This window comes from Exophiala bonariae (genome assembly GCF_035927105.1).
Source record: "Exophiala bonariae strain CCFEE 5792 chromosome Unknown scaffold_4, whole genome shotgun sequence".
NCBI lineage: Eukaryota > Fungi > Ascomycota > Eurotiomycetes > Chaetothyriales > Herpotrichiellaceae > Exophiala > Exophiala bonariae.
The window spans coordinates 399,479-418,962 of NW_027042479.1; the positions used below are offsets into that span (position 1 = coordinate 399,479).

Genomic DNA, 19,484 nt, shown 5'->3' on the forward strand with positions numbered 1-19,484 from the left:
TCAGAGGTTCGACCCGGGACATATTGCATCCATGCAAAAATCAAAGGATAAAAATCAGCACGATCCCCGACGCCATCGCTAAATTTCATTTCATACGGGCAGAGTCATTGCCCATGTGGTGAGTCCACATCTTGTGGTCACGATGGAATGTTCGTATATCTTGCAAGCTCGGCGTCACCGGAGCGGGTGGCATCTTCACCATTGTTCCCCGTCATCTCGGTGTCGCCATTGTGACCATTGCCAGAGGGCGATGTCCGCTCGTCGCCATCGAGGCCTAAGGACATATTCTCGGGGAGATCGATTTTCTTGTCTCGTGCTAATTGCTCGGCCCATGCACGTGCCCGAACGAGGTAGCGGATATTGGCTTCCCTCCTCTCATCTTGAGATTGTAAAATTGCTTCATTGACATCTTTAGCTACCTTTCGGCGAAGAGAGGGATCAACGAGCTCGGCAAGTGCCCCAAAGTCGTTTTGAACCTGTGATGTAGCAGATCCCGTCGACCTTGAGGAACTAGCTTGATTCCAAGATTCCTTGGGCACTATCAACAATGCCATAGCTCTTTCGAGGTCATTTTTAAACTGGGCATCTAGCGGAGCGTATGGTGCTAAGTTATTTTGGGCAAATTCTATGGCTTCACCTACAAGAGCGGAGTCTGAAGAGGTGAAGCTTTGACGAATGAGTTCCACTAGTTGAAGGCGTAAAAGAGAAAAGTGAAGCTTCTTATCCGTGTCCAGCAGCTACATCGTCTGGTCAGCGCAAGAAAAGTAGGTAGGTTCTGAACGACAACGAGAAGAATGACTTGTGATTCATACTGAGGACTGAAGGTGTTTTTGCTCTCATCTTTGCCCGAAGGCTATGAGTGGTGCATGAAACTAATCTAATCATAACAAGGAAGGGTCGGTTGAAAGAAGGATTTGCAAGACTCACATCTGGATTCAATTCATTTATAAGTTCGATGGCAACCTGAAGATCCCCTCGATGTATAGATTCCCGAATCTGTACACGTTCTTGGATATCAGAGAAGTCTGATTTCGGTTGAATATTCGCTTCAGCAGCAAATTTTTGGGCAGCCGATGGATAGCCTTCAGTGATCAGATAGTCCATGATAAGGTTGTTCACATCACTATAGAAGTACATAGTCAGCAAAAGCCGTCGTAGGGTATTGTGGCTGTGCGAGGGTGTAGTTCAGTGTTTTTTCAGAAAGCAAAATAAATTTGTCCTCCACAAGTTGTGTTCAGAGAGATTCCCATTTTGTCAAAGGTACATCATGCTGATGAGTAGAGATGATAACAGAGAGAGACATACGTCTTGGATATGTGTGTGTCGGCGACCCTGCGCTCGAAGGGACTGAGAGTAGCAGCAGCCTTGACCAAGAGTTAGCGGAAGAACCTCGAAAAGCTGTGGGATAACACAAACCATGATGACAGATTTTCAGGGTAATATAAGAGGCTGCCCGAACAGCATACAAGACTGACACTACTCCATCTAAGGGCAGATGCTTCAAGATTATGAAGAGTTAACCGCAGTGGTTGAAGGATGAGGATGGTTGATGTGACAAGTACGAGAGAACGGTTTGCAGGAACAAGGTGAAGTTTGAAGTTGGAGGTCAGTCAAAATCGTACCGTGGGGAACTACGGCAAGATATACATGTTGCTGGCGCAACTACTGTAAAGCACCGGTTTTGCGTTTCGACATACCTCGAAGTCATTGAAATCAGACATATTTACAGAAGTTGAAACACCCAAGTAGTAATAAATATCTTGCATTCTTGTCTCAGCGACATCTATCATATCTTAGCATCATTGGAGGCAAAAAGGCACATCTTCCTGGTCACTTCGTGCTCAATTTCGATCTAACCTCTCGATTCGAATCTCATGTCACGAAGATCTCCAGCCGTGTTACGATAGCTTCCTACCTTTGGGCACCTTAGATTATTGATCTGCTCCTTGATCTCAGCTGTTCAACATGTCGAGCGATGCTGATCTTCGTAAGCTCTCAACTGTTAGTCTGGCTCAGAGAACGGCCAATGCTGCCGAGACTCAAAAAGCTTACTATTCTCCACCATGGGCTGATATGAACATCATCGGTATTGCCGGCTCAAGTGGTTCAGGGAAGACTAGTCTGGCTGTTGAAATCGTCCAGTCGCTAAATCTCCCATGGGTCATAATTCTATCGATTGACTCATTCTACAAATCTCTGAGCCCAGAAGAAAATGCATTAGCACATAAGAACGAATGGGATCTCGATTCCCCTGAATCTATTGACTTCGATCTTTTGGTCGAAAAGTTGATTGAACTGAAGCAAGGAAAGCGGACAGATATACCAGTCTACTCGTTCGAGCAGCATCAACGGCTGGACAAGACCTTGTCAATATATTCCCCGCATGTTATTATTCTTGAAGGAATTCTGGCGTTGAATGATCCAAGAGTTCTCAACTTGCTAGATATGAAGATCTTTGTTGAAGCAGATCCCGACGTCTGTTTATCAAGAAGGATTGTTCGTGATGTCCGGGAACGGGGGAGGACAATTGAAGGTACTATTAAACAGTGGTTTAGCTATGTCAAGCCAGTCTTCCAGCGTTATGTTGAACCTCAGAGGGAAGTTGCCGACCTGATCGTGCCTCGAGGTATGCAGAACAAGATGGCGATCCAGATGATCGTCAATCAAATACGGCAAACGTTGAAGGAGAAATCCACAAAACATAACGAGGAGCTGGAGAAGTTAGGTCAACAAATTGAGGACTATTCGCTATCGGACAATGCCATCATTCTAGGCGACAAGCCTCAAATACTAGGAGTCTCAACGATATTGCGAAATCCAATCACGAGTCAGGTAGAATTTTCATTCTACTTCGACAGATTGACCGCATTATTGATCGAGAAAGCTCTGGACTGCCACAACTACCGATCAGCTCAAATTTTAACACCTCAGGACTATAAGTACGCTGGACTCAAGTCAGCTGGCAGGGTGTCTGCAGTTGTTATTCTACGAGGAGGGAGCTGTATGGAAACTGGTCTCAAGCGAACAATTCCAGATTGCTTGACAGGTCGTCTCCTTATTCAGTCCAACATCCGAACAGGAGAGCCAGAACTACATTATTTGAAGTTGTTTCCAGATCTTTCAGACCATGAAACGGTTATGCTACTCGATCCACAAATGTCAAGTGGTGGCGCCGCTCTGATGGCTGTCAAGGTTCTCCTTGATCATGGCGTGGCAGAGAAAAGGATAGTCTTTGTCACATGTTTGGCAGGGCGACGTGGTCTGAAAAGGTTGATGACAGTTTTCCCCAAGATCAAAGTGGTGGCCGCCAATGTTGTCGAGGATCATGAAAAGAGGTGGGTAGAAGAGAAGTATTTCGGCTGCTGATTCCAGTTGCTTAAGAGCTTCAAAGGGGTTTTCTACTGAGAGAACCGTGCACGGACTCGGTTCTGAGCACTCTCGAATTGCAGTCCCTTCTGCATCGCGAAGATGCTGTTATCACATCGCCTGAAAAGAGTTCGATAAGATCAGGCAGCTTATACCTCAAGGTCGCGGACATGCTGCAGAACGTGTCAATGACCACCCATGGCTAATAGCCCGTTGTCCATGAAAGTCACTAGCTGATACGACTACTGCCTTGCCAAACCGGATATTTTGAAGACATGCTCATGCTTCAGAAATGTTCTCTCCAATACATGGAAGGCCTCCTACAGCGGCGCACAGGGTTGAAAGACCGCAATCACCTCAAAAACCATGATATAGGGTTGGAACATGGCAAGTGAGGCGTCCGTGGGTGGGGTGGACTCCATGAGCCGGGATGCCATAGAGGTACATAGGGACATCAATTCGTGCTGTCACGTCAACTATGCATTATTGAAGGGGCTGCTATTCCAGATGGCTTAGATAGTCCGAGAAGAGGCCGACGGGTCGATAGATACGTTCTTCAGGTTGGTAACCACTACATCTTGATTGAGATTTCTATGGTCACGTGATAGAGATTGCTCTGAGCGATGAATTACTGCACCCTATATATCTCTACGGTCAATCACCGACACCTTTGCGCGAGAAACACGACGACAACTCGTGCCTGCTTCAGGCAATTCAATGTACTCCTCATCTTCACAAACTCACTCATCTCTCACTGCCTCTAATTATCTAGTGTGTTTCGAAATCAAGGAAACAGATATTTCGTCTTCCCTCCCGCTGAACCTGAACGGCTAGATTCATAAACACAAGTCGGCGTGGAAACAACAACCCATTTCCAGATCAGCCACAGAATCAACCCGATCACGCTCATCCACCATGGTATGTACTTTAGCCCATTCCAGACCTTTCTCTTGCCTTGAAGCCCTATCTATGAAGCTATAAGCGAACCGCCCCAACTAACCACGTTCCACAAAACCCAGTCTCTCCGCCTCGCACCCGCAGCGTCGCACCCAACAAGCACGACCAACACCGCAGCCAGCAAACTCTCCTCGACCAACAGCAGCAACAAACGAGACACACTCGACCGCGGCGCACCCTCAGCCCCAGGTCTCCCCGACACACTGCGACTGTCTCTCCAACCCACCCTCTCGTCCAACACATCAACATCGACCATCACATCCTCGCATCCCCTGGAAACCCGGCTGCAGAACTGGACGGCCACACAGGAACGCACACAGATGAACCTACTGCGCCGGAACTTCGGGCTCGCGGAACCGCTGCGTCGCGGCATGGAGTTGCATATGGTGCGGACCAGCGATTCGTTTCGGCCCTCGGTGCTCGGCATGCCTGCGAGGGTTCATGAGGATATCCTGTCGGGCAGGGACAACTCGTTGAGCTGGGAAGATGTCTATGCCGGGCAGGATGGTTTGAATCTCGGGTTGAATAGTGGCGGTGATGGCCAGGGTGTTGGTTGGACGGATGAGATGGAGCGCAAGGTTGGAATGGGCAAGTGGTAATGCAGCTAGAGGCTGGTGGAGCTTGAGTATCAATGTGCGGGTGGCAGGAGAGGAAGGGGCATATGTTTGAGGCGAGACCTTACGCGGTCTGGCAGGGAGCAAGACCTATGTGTTGCATGGCGTCGGGTCAGGATCTCTCTCGCTCTCTCTCTGCCGGCCTCAAACGTCTTGATAACAGCGGCTTGAATCTACCGAATTCGACGTGAGAGCACGACCTTCAGAACCCTGGACTGCGCGGATATCTATCTGACATAGGTCATCCCAGGACGAGCCCTGGTGCTCGCACTGCATACATACATAGCCACACGGTCACGCAAGGAACTTGATAGAAAACATGTATCATCACCCACGCCGAAAAATAACATCCGCGTCCCATGGCCATGGTCCAATCCCCTCGACCTGACGTGAAGCAAAGTCGAGCTGCATATCTTACAATTTGAATAAATAGCTCACGACGCTCAACCCTCCTTCTCCTGCATCAGTTTCGTAAGGTGAATTGCTCTGCTCTGCCATTCCTTTGCTTGTCGTCGACGCTTTACAGTATCGAAGTGCCGAGGAAGGGCCGAGGGGCTGAATCCATGGTACCTTTGGCGAGTTCGTGGCAACCAGCAACAGTGCAGTTTGCATTGCTGCCAGAAGTACCCCGGCCCATTTACGGTTCAATGTGTATCTAGTCAGGGTCCTGGTGGATTTTCAAACACGAGACACTTACATGATACCGCGCTCTAATTTCCCTGGAATGAATCAAGGACAAAAGAGCAAACCGTAGAATCCATAATTCATGTCCTTGTAGAAAGCCTATATACCCGTTTCAAGTAGAAGCAATAGAAGTAGTAGCCAGTCAGCAATATGTAAATGCTCGCTCCCTGTGTTCGACTCAGTGCCAGAATATCGGCACCTGCCCAGTGCAAGTCAACACGTACACTCACAATTGATTAGCGCCACCACCTAGTGCGATCGAACAGCTCCAGATTGCTCACAGGCCATGGCCGGACTTTCTGTCGCCAAGCGTAGCACCACCACAAAACGGTACCTCGAAAAGCTGTACACACAACCTCTCCATGGCCGAATCCTCACCCAATCCCACCAACTCTCGAAAGTGAGTTGAGGGGGAGCCCAGGAGACATGGACAAATGGCAACCAAAGGTGCCTACCCTTTTTATCATAAACGCCATTCCAGTGTTGTAAAGCAAGCCGAGGACAAACTCGAAAAGACATAGCCCAAAGTTTATCTCAGATCACACCAAACGCCACGCCTCAAACAGTGACACGGATTTGGTGTCGTTTATCAAGCCATGTCTGGCTCGGTAAAAAAGCATATCGCGCGGACAAGGAAGCACCCACAACTCCCGACATGTTCCTCAGTTCTGCACAACTGAATCACATGGCTACTCTCGAAAACGACTTTCCAAGACGAATCACATGATGACACAACGACATCCGGGACTTCGACTTTCTGCCTCACGAGTATTCGAGAGACTGGATTTACCACCTTTGGCGTCATCGTCCTCCACAAAATCTTGAGGTTTGATGGTCATGTGTAGCACATTGGGTGATTCTGGGCTAAATTTGTAGTCTGGAATTATTCGTTAGCTTGTAAATGGATCTGAGGGTGTAATCAATCAATACCTTTTAATGAGGCCTTATCCTCAAGAAGCTTTCCAAAACTGATCAACCGGATGTAATTGGGACTGCTTGGTTTGGTCTCCCACTCATCCCGCCACTCTCGGAGAATGAGTTCCTTCAACTTGTAGACGCTCAGACTGAAAGGGTCGCCACCAGGAACCTCGACATTTCTCTTGTTCAGATACTTGCTGTCCAGTTTGAAAGGATGTCTAGCTCCTGAGGTGAGGAGCAAGGTCACCTGCAAGACGGGTCCACTCGTTTCACTGTCCTTTGCGGGCACGACAGGAGAATCTGAGGAAGGGCCGATAGCCGTGGAAATTGTTCTTGTCACCGTCGGACCATCGGGAATAGGAGGAGCATCGACAGGACTTAAAGATTGATCGATGGCGGTTCTGGTATCAACTCGTTGAGGACCAAGCCGATGTGCCGAATCTGCCGAGGTGGTCTTGGTTACAGGTGGAGGGGAAGTGGAATCAGTTGGGTCTGAGAGAGGAGATTTTGTAGGAAGGCTTGACATCTCGACTGGTGTTGATGAGGGAAGGTCGTCCTGTATGGCAGGTTGTTGTGGAATGTCTTGCGCGGCAGAGCGAGAGTCTGAGACAGGTTCTGACGGACCGGTAGTTAGGTCGGTGGTAGGACTCATGGCGGACGTCCGATAAATAAATCGACGTTATCACAACAGCGATCTAGATGATAGAACGAGTGACGGAACGACGAGCGACGTTGGCGATGCTCCGATGATGCGAGATGAGATGAGATGAGAGGTGTGGTATGTAGAGAGTGGAAAGATGTTGGAGCAAGACCAAAGTTGGTCCAATGCAGGTGCAGGTGCAAGTGCAGGTGCAGGTGCGGGTAATCAGTGCGGGTGAGTTTGCAGGGTCAGGATGCAACGGGAGAGTGTTGCAGGCGAAGTCTGAATCTGATCCGGCTAAGTTGGAACTTGTCACCGTAGCGGAAGTTGACCTGGGCAAAGCAACCTTGAAGTTGGAACTGGAGGACACCTTGATGACGGTACTGGTTTCCGAAGGGATCCTGAGACAAACAGAATTGAATACGGAGTGAGTGAATCTTTTTGACGTTTCAATCAATATACTCAAAAGAGGACGAAGTAGTAGAAATGATCATTCGTATGATAGTGGGAACTGGGCAAGAGTAAATACTGTCCGTGTGAAAAAGACCCAATAATGAATGGAAGCGAGGAGCCACTACTGGGAGAGTACCTCGTAAGTAGTGGCAAATAGAGACAAGATAACCCGCAAGGACGGTGGTGCTGGTGCTGGTGCTGGCCGTGAATACCTACCTTCCTAGTGAACTGGATAGATCTGGAAGGCATAGGCATGGATAGTGGAGATGGATCGGGAAAGGACCACTAACTTCGACCTACTACGAAGAGGACAGAGTACAGAGTACCGATACGGTATACCTAACCAAGGTCCAAACTCGACCAGCTGAGCACCTAAAGTCGAATTTTCTGGGGAGGTGGGGACCGCCCCAGGGGCCCGAGGGCCCTTGGCCCAAGCAAAGGTCAAGAGTCAAGACCTTGGACCCGTGGCATCCATCATGGCCTCGCATGGCATAATGATACGAGCAATGGTGAGCCCTAGCTGGTAAATAAGGGTCAAGCCTTGCCTTTGTTGGGTTAGTGAACGACCGAGGTAAACTCCGTTCACACTGCTGGGAGTGTGAGTGATAAATAACTCCCGAAAGTCAGTGGACGGGCCTTCTCTTTTGACATGCCGTGACATGACACTGCCAATCAATACTGGGTCAAGCGTGTTCAATGCTTTTACAGAGTGACCATCAATGTCTCTGGGCACAAGTAGTCCCATATTCGAGGATAAGAATGAAAATCGTTTGCCTGTGTCTCGACGAGTACCACGGCCAACTTCTTGAGGAACATCGAGACTGGTTCTGGGATTAAATGCCTCGGTTGGCATAGCCCCTTGCACCACAGAGAGTTTTCAGCTCGACCCGGACGCGTGGTCTAGACATCTTGAATGGCACGTGCGGACATATCGCTCATTCACTTCATGGATCATGCTACCCCGACATCCTCAAAGCCAACCACTATATCTGACACTACTCTCTGCCCTTACGCCTTGTTTCTCCTGCTTGACTCCCAGTAATCGCACCTTCCCAATGGTGGTCCCACTGGTATCCTTACTCTTCCAACCCTCCAGTCTAGATTGCAGGTCATGCACCACTTCCACATCATTCTTTACCAATAGCGCCACCGCATCGTAGCCTCCAGCTCCTGGCGCGACACCACCCACAACTCCCGGCAAACTGGTGCAGAAATCCAGCAGTTCCGTGATGACGGGCGGCTCGATGGGCACCGTGGATGCCACCGACATTTCTCGTACGAGGCTGCGTATTGTGGAGATAGTATCGGCCAGTTCCTGGTAGCCATCGAATAAAATTCCTTCTTTCTCGGCCAGTCGTCTAAGCTGCTGACACAACTCTTCTTGCCCTCGTTGTAGAGCATTCCAAAGCAAGTTGGATTCCTCGGATTGCTCTTTCCTCCATTGGAGGACTTTGCGAACCATACCAGGAGTTTCCGAACCACAGTCCACATCGCACATTACCAAGAGAAGGCTGTTAGGTACTTGCACTGCCTGGCGCACCACTTCTTGGTCCCACGAGTTCTCCAGATCCAGATGATCTATACAGACACGAAGCCGAGTAGAAAACCCGACACTCGTTGGCTCCCCGATACTTTCCAGTACCGCAGGACTGAAACGTCGATAGAGGCACGATCCGTAGACCGCGGCAGCCACGTCGAATCCGGATCCAACCTTGCCTTGAGCAGCACAGTGGGCTGCTTGGGCGAGATTGTGAGTCCGCTGAAGTTGTCGAGTTTCTTCAACATCACCATCACTGTAAAATCCCAGCAATGAGGCTACCAGTGCTGTGACCAAAGCTGCTGAAGAGCCGAGTCCAGTCTTGTGCGCCTCGGTCAGCTTGACTCCGAAGTTGGTAAAATCCGACTTGGCCTCTTGTGGTTGAGATGAGCCAGCAGATTGCGAGTAGTAGTCATCATCCGCTAGAATCGTGATACTGAGGCTCTGATAGATATCTTTCGTGACATGTGACAGATAACTCAGGACATATCGAAGTGTGGTCTCCACAAATTTATTCGACCCACTGGTGAAACCGTCCTGGTCGAGTACCTGAGCAACATTGACGGCGACATGGTCACCGACTGCATCTGAAAGACTGTAAAGCCATTGGGCCTCGTTGAATTGCGGCGACCTGACTTGGATATGTGCTCCCTTCAGCGCAGACGGGTGTTGAAGCCAGGAGTCAACGTGGACATGGATTCGAGCATCTAGCCCAAAAACAAGACCAGTATGCTTCCGGTCGAGAACGAGAAATCCTCCAGCAAATAGGACCTTACCCGGCGCTGATACAGCGACCGTCTGTGAAGACATCGGAGAGAAAAAGTTCACGGAATATCTGAAGAAGAAATTCGAAATTGCGCGGTGAGGCAGGGCTGGGCTTGGCGGTTAAGCTCAACACTCCTCGGAAGGCTCCGCGACCGGTGCCCAATGATTTCCCCGCGACTCACAGCCTTATGCCAAGCCTGGTTAATGAGTAAAGCCTCGTCGCGACATTCACTGTGCTCCAGGCACCCAAGAGGCAACCTTCCTTCCTTAACATTCACTACAAATTTTCAGTATGCACATATATTCAAACTTGCGGAACAGTCCTCACAACACAGCGATGAGTCGTCGAGTTCAACCTGGCACCGTGGAAGGAGATGGGGCAATGGATCGGTGCCAGGGCTCGACAACTCAAACCGCCCAACGGTCAGCTGTATTGTGTCCGTTGAAAAACCCCCCTTCCCAGTCAGGTCCTGGGCAGAGGGATTCCCAGTGGGCGGAAGTTTTTGTCCGCCTTTTTGGAGCTCAATGGATCCAGGTATCTCGAGGGTTGTCGGAACAATTTCTACTTCCGCATCAGGGGTTGTACATGAATTGTGTGTATACAGGGAGCACCACTCAATTGCTTTACTGTTTTTGAGGCCTAAAGGTGAAAAGTTCCAATCTTACTAATTCCTCAGACGGACCAAGTTCTTGACTTTTCTCACACTAGAGGTTGTCCTTTTTCTCACCATGGATGGGGAAATACATTATCCCGGAAGACGATATGTAGACCGAAAAGTCAGCGAATGGTGGGCTGAGAAAAGACATGACTCGCTCTTCCCCTACTCGTTTAAAGACGTAGATATGATTCCCAGCTTCCCTCGATGTTGCTATGACCTCTTAAACTGGAATAGTTAAGCGCTGTTTTGCCGGCGGTGGGGGCTACTAGTGCATTATGTCTGAAGGATGAAATTCCAGCGAATAGGTACAAATGCATTTGGAACCAAGCGGCAGAACCCCGACCACACGGAAGTGTGGAGATTGTCAGTATCTTGGGGTGGTCGCATCTGTTGCACCTTTCGTGCCTTTTTCGAGAAACCAGAAACATATGGGATTACGTCATGGTGACGATGTGCTTGTCAAATGTGAGTCGAGGAAGTCAGGTCCGGCATGCTGCCAGGTCTGAGATTTTGATCAACATGAAGATATCAAAGATAAGCGAGTCTGAGGATATGAATGCTAGTAGGCTTCTTATGCAACACATCGCAGGACTAGTCTTGTTTGGGACTAATCACCATGCAAAGTTGATTCGCGGATCCATCGCCTCAGTGACATGATGACTAGAATGCTGTTTACAAGGTACGTTGGTGGCAGAGTATTGGAGATTGAACTTGTCTCGCTTTGGTAAGACTTCACCGTTCCACAATTGGACCAGGACAGGAGTGAAAGCTCAGTGTGACAAAGTGTTGAGAGTATGTTATGATCGGAATTGATATGTTTGCAACAACGTAATGGACCTGAGGTCATTCCATATGTTGGGGTGTCATCAATACCTAGCAGCTCCACCGAAAGAAGATACGTCATGATGAACGGACGTCGCAGAATTCTGCTCGACATCGTCACGACTGCTGATTCGGTCTGATTTTGTGGGAGGCGAATCGTTTGCGCTCGGTGTAATCAATGATCATATAGGGAAGTGTGACCTTTCTTCTACTTCATTCCCCCCAAATATTCATACTCACATTCTATCATCTGAAGATAAAAAAAAGACCAGACACATTAAAGATGGGATATCCAGACAGCTTTGAAGGGTTCATGATCCAAGATCAAAAGAAATGGACCGAGTTCAAGAAGCAAGAGGTCTGTTCCCCCTTTCTAGGGTTGTTTCCAATACACTTACTGAGAGTGACTAGTTCAAACCCAAGAAATTCGGGGACAACGACATTGACATCAAAATCGAATGCTGTGGCGTTTGTGGTTCTGATGTTCACACCATCAATGGAGGCTGGGGTGAGGCACCAATGCCTATCTGTGTTGGTCATGAAGTCGTCGGGAAAGCTGTCAAAGTCGGCCCTGCGGTCAAGGAGGTCAAGGTCGGAGACCGAGTAGGTGTTGGTGCTCAGGTTTGGGCCTGCTTGAAATGTCCACAGTGTAAGAGCGACAATGAAAACTATTGTCCACACATGGTCGACACATACGGAGCACCCTACCCCAAGGAGGTCGATCCCGACGAGACCATTTCACAGGGCGGGTATTCATCTCACATTCGAGCCCATGAATATTTCGTTTTCCCTATCCCAGATGCCATTCCCTCCCACTTGGCGGCGCCAATGCTCTGTGCTGGCTTGACGGTGTGGTCCCCATTGAAACGAGCGGGCGTTGGGAAGGGTCAGAAGGTGGCCATTGTGGGCATGGGTGGGCTGGGTCATTTCGCTGTGATGTGGGCAAACGCCCTCGGTGCGGAGGTCACTGTCATTTCGCATTCCCCCAGCAAAAAGGATGATGCTCTCAAGTTGGGTGCCAAGCATTTCGTTCTTAGCACAGAGGATGGTTGGGAGAAGCCGTTGGCCTTCACATTTGATTTTATTCTCAACAGTGCAGACATGACACATGAGTTTGACCTTACCAAGTATTTGTCGCTGGGCAAGGTTAATACCACTTTCCACCAAGTGGGCTTACCTGACGAGGCACTGCCTCCCATCAAGTCACAAATGTTTATGAGCAATGGAAGCTCCATTGGAGCCAGCCACATCGGCAACCGACCAGAATGCTTGGAGATGTTGAAACTTGCAGCGGATAAGCAGCTATTTCCGATGGTGGAAACATTATCGATCTCGGAGGCAAGCTGTAAAGAGGCAGTCACTCGCGTGGCGGACAACAAGGTTAAGTATCGATTCACTTTGACAGATTATGACAAAGCGTTTGGAACGCGTGATTGAGAGGTATTCTATGGTGATAGAATGATGCAGAAGCAGACCAAGATTCTTCATGCGAAAGTGCGGGACCGTGGCGCTGTCAAAGCAGTACGGCGTCTTCGTTCTATTTCGTATTGCATCTTCTGGGGCATGTTTTGCATGAATCAATTGGCAAAAGCGCCACGCAACTCAAGCCATGTTTAGGTAATCTGGCGGGAGGACCTGCCAAGTACCTACGCAGATAGTGTTCAGTTGTATGCCCGATCATCCTAATAGTTGACTTTTGTTGAAGAAGTTAAAGTAGTCGCAAGGCTCAAGTCTCAAGCATCCCGCATCAACAGTCATTTCATGAGCTGCGAAGCCCGGAGTGAGGTGAGTGTCCAGCTATGGTGGCAGATCATCAGGGCCTAATTCTACCCCTGAACTCCGTAGTGGTGCCGACAAGTTAGGCGCCAGTAGCTTGGACCTTGCCGGCATACGGATAAGCTTGAGTCTCTAGCTTGTGTACATGGCTCCCTTGTCTGCCGGACGACTTTGCAGGTTCCCCAGGAGGCTCTAGGGGCCCCGGCCTTTCACTTGAGATCTTAACTAGACATCATCTTTTCCTAGGCGCATGTCACCAGAAAGGCGGTCGACCATTACTGACATATTGACGTGCATACCTAGAGATAATTACCTGGGTATCGAAATTTGGCAGCTGTAAGGACTCCGAGTCGGAGTATCATGCCATCAGGCCATTTTGGATCTTGTATTTTTTAATGAAATCTGTATAACTGAAGTCCCGGGCCTGATGGAGCGTTGGGACCGTGCCGATGGTTCGGACATTTCAAGTACGGTTGATCGACACCCCTAACAGTCTTTGTGCCAATGATCCGGCCCGCCAGTGCCCACCTCTTCAACCTTTTCGACGGCTTAGGTAAAGCCTAAGTACCAAGGTAGAGAGTCTTAACGACATCATCGCCGCATCGGTGTGATGGTGGACTCTTAGGGCATGGTTACTCCGTACAACAATCAATCTTCTCCAACACCATACCACATCAGAATGAGAATGTGGAATGCAGGTTGCCGACTTCTCTCAGGCTCACTTCGAATCTCAACTTCTCAGGCGGGTCTTTTCGATTGATGTTGTTGTGCCGCGACAAATTGCAGCGCGGCATGTTGGCCTCTTACTTTCGGATGTCTATCAGGCAATGCCTAGGCCCGGTTTTGACTAAGGCAAGTCCCTAAGGCTGCAGATTCTGCGATGGACAGGGTTACGAGGGGCTTTCCCAGCGCCTATTCCAGACGGAGGACTGCCCCAGCCCACAAGTGACATTGTGGCTTCCCGCGGCTTTGCTTATCCAGAGCCCTCTCCTTCTCCACCCTCCACTCTCCATCCATCCACAACCAACCACCGGGTCCTTCCACTGACGCCCTCATCGAAGCCGCATCTCACTTATCCCAATCGTCAGATGAATCTAGCCATCCAATCTGCCAGCCTCTTCCAACTTCACTGCCATCGCTCCATCTTCTGACACTCCTGCCCAATGCAGCAATATTGTCTCTCCTCATCTCTATTGCATATCGGTTGATCATTTACGGACCAATACGTCCCCCATTTATCGCCTTGTCAGTTCCATCAAGCAGCCCAGTCAATTGAGCACCACCACATTTCTCCTCCTCCTTCGAATGCGCACTCTCGCACTCCTCATCTTGGAAAGCCCCAATGTTCAAATCGCCCCAATGCCCAGCTTGAACGCGTTGGTGCCATTGTGAACGCTTGCGATGCGCTTGAGGATCCTCCTGCTACACTGTCATGATGTCTATACCCAATTGAACAGACCCGGAATGCAAAGACGATCGAGCTATGGAGAGTGGTTTAAAAAAGCTGTGGACTCGTAGAAAGAGCAGAGGAATTGACGGTCAGATTGAGCCCGCTTTCAAGGGCCTGCGGACGGTCCAAAGCATAGATCGCAAAGGACTCTCATCCTCCAAAGCCCAGGATCGACCGATCAAGACTCCCCAAGCCAATGCCTCGAATCAATCCGGCCGACCTGCGACGACCACAGACAGCTCCGCCAGGCCGTCTTCTAGCAGAAAGGTACAACCTACCTTGCTCGGGGTTTCCCGACCTACAACATCCCCCTCGAGACCTGGTACTTCTGGTAGCGGCAGTTTATTAACCGCCGTCAATCGCGCTGCTGATGCCGTTAGCATCGCCGAGCAGGAATTTCAAAAATCAGCACAGAGATATTCGAGAAATCACATACCAACAAAATCACCGCGCTACCTTGACATTTTCTCGCTGTCGAAGCCAGATAGTCCCCAGGTCTACAATGAAGATATAGCCGAACGAAATCTAGACCTTGCTCGAGTGGCCCTTGATGGATCAGAACCCCCTCTCAGTCCCGCCAAATATCAAGAAGAAGTAGCAGCACGAAATGCTTTCCCTCCACTGCCTGGAGAGAGCAAAGATGGGTTCTCCCCAACGGAATATAGGTTTCACCCGGCTATCGAGCATCAGCTTGGTGGAGCCCATCCGAAGACGAGTACTCTGAGTCATCAGTCACTCCCGAGAAAGCCACCTAATGCGCAGTCCATCACGGGTGACAATCGTCCACAGAGCGCAAGCGTGTCACACTTTCGCCAAACCAGTGATCAGTCTCGAGGTTCACAACCTCGGGGTGCTGCCGTAAAGGGTGGAAATCAACCAGGTGGCTCCACTGTGCTACACCCAAGAGGCACAGTGCCGGATACTTTTCATATCAGCTCTGCCATGTCTCCCAGGTCCAATCGTTTTCCTGTACCACCGTCTAATCAGCTGTTCGGAGCTCATGTGGCACAGGCCAACACCCATGAGGCGTTCCGAGGCGAGAATCTCCGAAACTACGTACTTTCTCAATCGGAGTTAATCCAATCAAGGTCTCAAGGAAATCATCAACATATCCAGAGCAGCATTACTAGATCGATTGATGGGCAGGACGGCATTCAGCAGTCAGACCACTCCATACGCTCTCCATCTGCTCTGAGCAACACATCATCGGTCAAACGATCATTCAATCGTCCACATCGCAAAATTATGGATCTTACTGGGGATGATTCTGAAGTCTTCTCTGAAAGGACCTCGGGGTCGCATTACAGCAGCTCCCCTGTCGTTGAACACGCAAAAGTAGACCCTCTGCGCAGAGCTCAGCCAACTATCATATCGCAGACAACCAAATCCGACACGAATTTCATTCCCTACCATCCTCAGAGCAGTTCTGACTCTCATCATAAGGAAATGACTCAAACATCAATCGACGACAATATGCAGCAACAGCCAACAGAATCTACGGTATCAACGGAACCGACCCCAGAAGTCCGTCCCCAGAAGACCATTCCAGCGAGTACATTCTCACCTATCAACACTCTGGCATTTGTGGCACCGCGAAGAAGCGTGATTGAACCTCGGGTGGGAGACGCACAAGCCGGGCCTGGGCAGCGAGATATGAATGTCAAAGAGGAGGCGGGTCGCTCCACTGCAAGCAAAGATTTCACGGTTCTAGGTGAAATCAAACCTCTTAGCCAGGGAACTTCTGCCCTTGGAATTGGACCAGGACAAGAAGAGGCCAATTCGGTTGAGCATGGAGCCTCAGAGGAAAATGTTCAGGCTGCATCAGTGCGAAGTGGTTCTGCACTAGATGGCACGTCTGGACTTGGTGAACATAGCGTTGAGCAAGCAACTGAGCCGCACTCTTCAAAGTCATTAAAGTCGACAGAGAGCCCTCTCAGCAAACCGAATATACAAACAACACCGGATAGTCTGCACTCGATCGATTTTGTCGACCCCTCCAGAGCTTTTGGAGTGACTACCAGGGATTTTGCAATATCTCCCACCAAAGCAACACTTGAAAGCGTACCAGAGGATATTGAAACAAACCCGAAAATGAAGTCAAAGCAGCTGGGCGACGCGACTGCTGAAAGACATGCTGCCAGTCATGATCTAGAGAATCGGCAATATATCAGCCAACCTACCAGGAATCCTTCCAATTACAGCTCGACCTTTGACGAAGACGAGTTTGCTCATAAGCAGGCAGAAGCTCGCGCAGCTTTGATCCGCCTCCAACAAAGTCTGGACGAAAATTTCCTAACACAACCTATTACTCAAACAGCACCACTTCCAAACAGAACTCTACGCCACCATTCGTCTCTGAGTGATGGGAAACCTGTAGCTCCTTCCTCTATTTTCGCACAAGTAAGGAATACGTCACCTCCGCCAGCGGACTACAGAATCAGTATCGCAACCTCAAATTCGAGTGAAGATGCCAGAACTGTGGCTTCTTACCACAATCTCACTACCATTGCTCAACCCAATGGGCAGTCGAACTTTCGTAACTCTTACTCTTCTTCAGGAAGTGCTGAGTACAGTCCGCATCAAAGCAAGGGTATGCTGAAGTATGCTGGTGATCCCAACGGTCCGGGCCCTTCGGTCATCGATCATGGCCTTCGAGAAAAGAACCCGCTTCCTCTTCCACCACCGCTTCATATGAATGGAACCGCTTTGTACCGAAACCTCAATCAACCTACTGTGCCACCAAGCCCTGGTGAGATTTCACTTTCGAGCTTTCCTATCCCAGCATCATCTCCGAGGCAATCCTTTATACCACCGGCCAGCTCCTCGGAACCCGCTCACCAGCATCATGTTCACCACTCTCATCAAAATAGTGCTGGTACTGGGCGAATTCTGAGACGTCAATCCAGCCAGAGAAGCCAGGCGAGCAGTGCTTCAGCCTTCAGCATCCCCTACCACATGATTCCAGATCGGTCCAGTAGTGCCCGAGATCGCTTGATTCGGGAGGCTAATGACTGAATGGAAGACCCAAGCCCTCTTCCCAATGACTCTTTGCGCCACCGCCATACATCAATTCTGAAACGGCCGCCAGTATCTAGGTGTTTACCTAGAAACTAAAATTCCGTACTATACTTGTCATATATTCGACTACCACTCTCGAAATTTTTATATTCACAGCATTCTGCTCTGAAGCGACAGTTTCTGACTCGTGAGCTTCGAGAATCACGAAATACTTTAATTCGACGAGAAGGGTACACCAGGTGGGGTGGCTGGCTCTACTCCAATGATTGAGACGAACAGTGTTTGATTGCTTTACTTGTCATTTAGCTAGCCACTGTCATGGTGAGTTCTTTTTCACCCATTTGCTTTTATGTAGAACACTAGAAACCAGCAGAATTGCAATAACAATCTGCCTTGATATGGATTGGACCGTGCACATATGTTTCATGGTTCCAGTAACGTGTTCTCCAGCGTTGTCGTTTCTTAAGCCCTAACTCAGGATCAGATTTTCTCATCAAGCGCATTTCCTGGATATTTCTCTGCTGTCCGCATTCATATCGTGATATTTATATTTGTGACGCTGTTAGTCAAGACGGCACCATGTCAACCGAGAATGGAAGATCATCACCTCCTGTGGCTCCCGGCCCATCCTGTCATATATCAACCATTCCTATAGCAGGACGACGGTGCCCTTTGACTTTCCTCAGGACGATGAAGAATTCGTTCGACATCTTTCCAGAGCACCACGTCTCTGAACATTGGGCATCCAGCACGGATTTCGAGGGGCGCTGTGTATCCTGAAACACGTCCATGTGAACGTCAAGCTAGAGCCCTCGTTGTTTTTGATCTAAGTTTCTTACGCCATCGCCGTGAAGTAAGACTTGAACATGCAGGATTGACGCTGTTTTGCTGAGGATTGCTGAATTAGCGCGACTAGTACGTGGTGATCCATCCTCTACCCGAGAGACCAAAAAGGTCCTACGAGATCGTTCGAGCGTAACACATTTCGAATCTCTTCCGCAGATCTCTTGTGCCAGGGATGCGAAACATAATCACCGTACCAAGCACTTGCAAACCGCCACATCTGGGGCAAAGGAACGACAGCACCCTTTGGCAATCCATGCCGCAGACACCAGACATCGACGTCGTGTTCATTCCGGAACGGTTGAAATGACGCGCACGCATGGATGACATTATCCCACCATTCGCGGATCGGAGTCGAAAGGTGGAAGACCAGATCCTTCTCGACGACGTCTTGGTCTCGGACTCTGACGACACACTGTTCACTCTCGCCTCCGAACCGCGTAAAGATATCAGCGTCCGTCTTGAGCGCAGCGGCGATGCCAAATGCGCAGTACAGGCACGTTGCCCAGTATCCTCGACCGCCGACCTGCACCCAGCATGACGCCGGGTACAGCGCGAAGGGATGCACCACCCATGGCTCGACTTTATGGGTGTGGAGGAGTAGAGAATGCGTCGAGTGCAAGGCGAGCAGGGCATCTTCAATCTCCGGGACCGAACACTGGAGCGAAGATGCGAGCAGCTCTTTGCTCGGTGCATGACCTCGTTCGGCAATCTGCTGTGTGAGAAGGCCCCTTACTCGTTCTTGGAAAGCTGTGACAACGGCAGTCATGGTGATGGGTTGGAAAGCGATGAGATGCTGGCTAGCAGTTCAGATTCCTTAGGTATTAGGAAGTATCATGGATGGAAAGAGGACTTGCTGAAGATCCACCGGACTTTCATCAAGCAACTTATTGACCGTGCTTGTCAACCGGAAGGGCGTAAATATCTTGAATCTGCAGGCGTCGGAAAGCATTGGAATGGAATCCCCGCATAGTCCACTGGA

At 49.6% G+C, this 19,484-nt stretch overlaps 8 protein-coding genes across 8 annotated transcripts; 4 read left to right on the top strand and 4 right to left on the bottom strand.

The window, feature by feature from the left end:
• Positions 1-137: 137 nt before the first annotated feature.
• Positions 138-1,419, bottom strand: LTR84_009700 (uncharacterized protein; the record flags this gene model as incomplete). The annotated part of the gene is made up of 4 exons (XM_064853239.1): positions 138-737; positions 928-1,123; positions 1,306-1,364; positions 1,417-1,419. The coding sequence occupies 4 exons, from the start codon at positions 1,417-1,419 to the stop codon at positions 138-140; spliced, it is 858 nt and encodes a 285-aa protein (XP_064709638.1).
• Positions 1,420-1,965: 546 nt separating this feature from the next.
• Positions 1,966-3,366, top strand: LTR84_009701 (uncharacterized protein; the record flags this gene model as incomplete). The annotated part of the gene is made up of 1 exon (XM_064853240.1): positions 1,966-3,366. One exon carries the CDS (start codon positions 1,966-1,968, stop codon positions 3,364-3,366), a length of 1,401 nt encoding a protein of 466 aa, XP_064709639.1.
• Positions 3,367-4,281: 915 nt separating this feature from the next.
• Positions 4,282-4,922, top strand: LTR84_009702 (uncharacterized protein; the record flags this gene model as incomplete). Its single annotated transcript, XM_064853241.1, has 2 exons — positions 4,282-4,284; positions 4,386-4,922. The coding sequence occupies 2 exons, from the start codon at positions 4,282-4,284 to the stop codon at positions 4,920-4,922; spliced, it is 540 nt and encodes a 179-aa protein (XP_064709640.1).
• Positions 4,923-6,340: 1,418 nt separating this feature from the next.
• LTR84_009703 (uncharacterized protein) lies at positions 6,341-7,191 on the bottom strand (the record flags this gene model as incomplete). The annotated part of the gene is made up of 2 exons (XM_064853242.1): positions 6,341-6,498; positions 6,552-7,191. 2 exons carry the CDS (start codon positions 7,189-7,191, stop codon positions 6,341-6,343), a joined length of 798 nt encoding a protein of 265 aa, XP_064709641.1.
• Positions 7,192-8,602: 1,411 nt separating this feature from the next.
• Positions 8,603-9,979, bottom strand: LTR84_009704 (uncharacterized protein; the record flags this gene model as incomplete). Its single annotated transcript, XM_064853243.1, has 1 exon — positions 8,603-9,979. The coding sequence occupies one exon, from the start codon at positions 9,977-9,979 to the stop codon at positions 8,603-8,605; it is 1,377 nt and encodes a 458-aa protein (XP_064709642.1).
• Positions 9,980-11,698: 1,719 nt separating this feature from the next.
• Positions 11,699-12,852, top strand: LTR84_009705 (uncharacterized protein; the record flags this gene model as incomplete). The annotated part of the gene is made up of 2 exons (XM_064853244.1): positions 11,699-11,773; positions 11,827-12,852. The coding sequence occupies 2 exons, from the start codon at positions 11,699-11,701 to the stop codon at positions 12,850-12,852; spliced, it is 1,101 nt and encodes a 366-aa protein (XP_064709643.1).
• Positions 12,853-14,674: 1,822 nt separating this feature from the next.
• LTR84_009706 (uncharacterized protein) lies at positions 14,675-17,656 on the top strand (the record flags this gene model as incomplete). The annotated part of the gene is made up of 1 exon (XM_064853245.1): positions 14,675-17,656. One exon carries the CDS (start codon positions 14,675-14,677, stop codon positions 17,654-17,656), a length of 2,982 nt encoding a protein of 993 aa, XP_064709644.1.
• Positions 17,657-18,593: 937 nt separating this feature from the next.
• On the bottom strand, positions 18,594-19,271 carry LTR84_009707 (uncharacterized protein; the record flags this gene model as incomplete). The annotated part of the gene is made up of 1 exon (XM_064853246.1): positions 18,594-19,271. The coding sequence occupies one exon, from the start codon at positions 19,269-19,271 to the stop codon at positions 18,594-18,596; it is 678 nt and encodes a 225-aa protein (XP_064709645.1).
• Between the last annotated feature and the right edge of the window lie 213 nt (positions 19,272-19,484).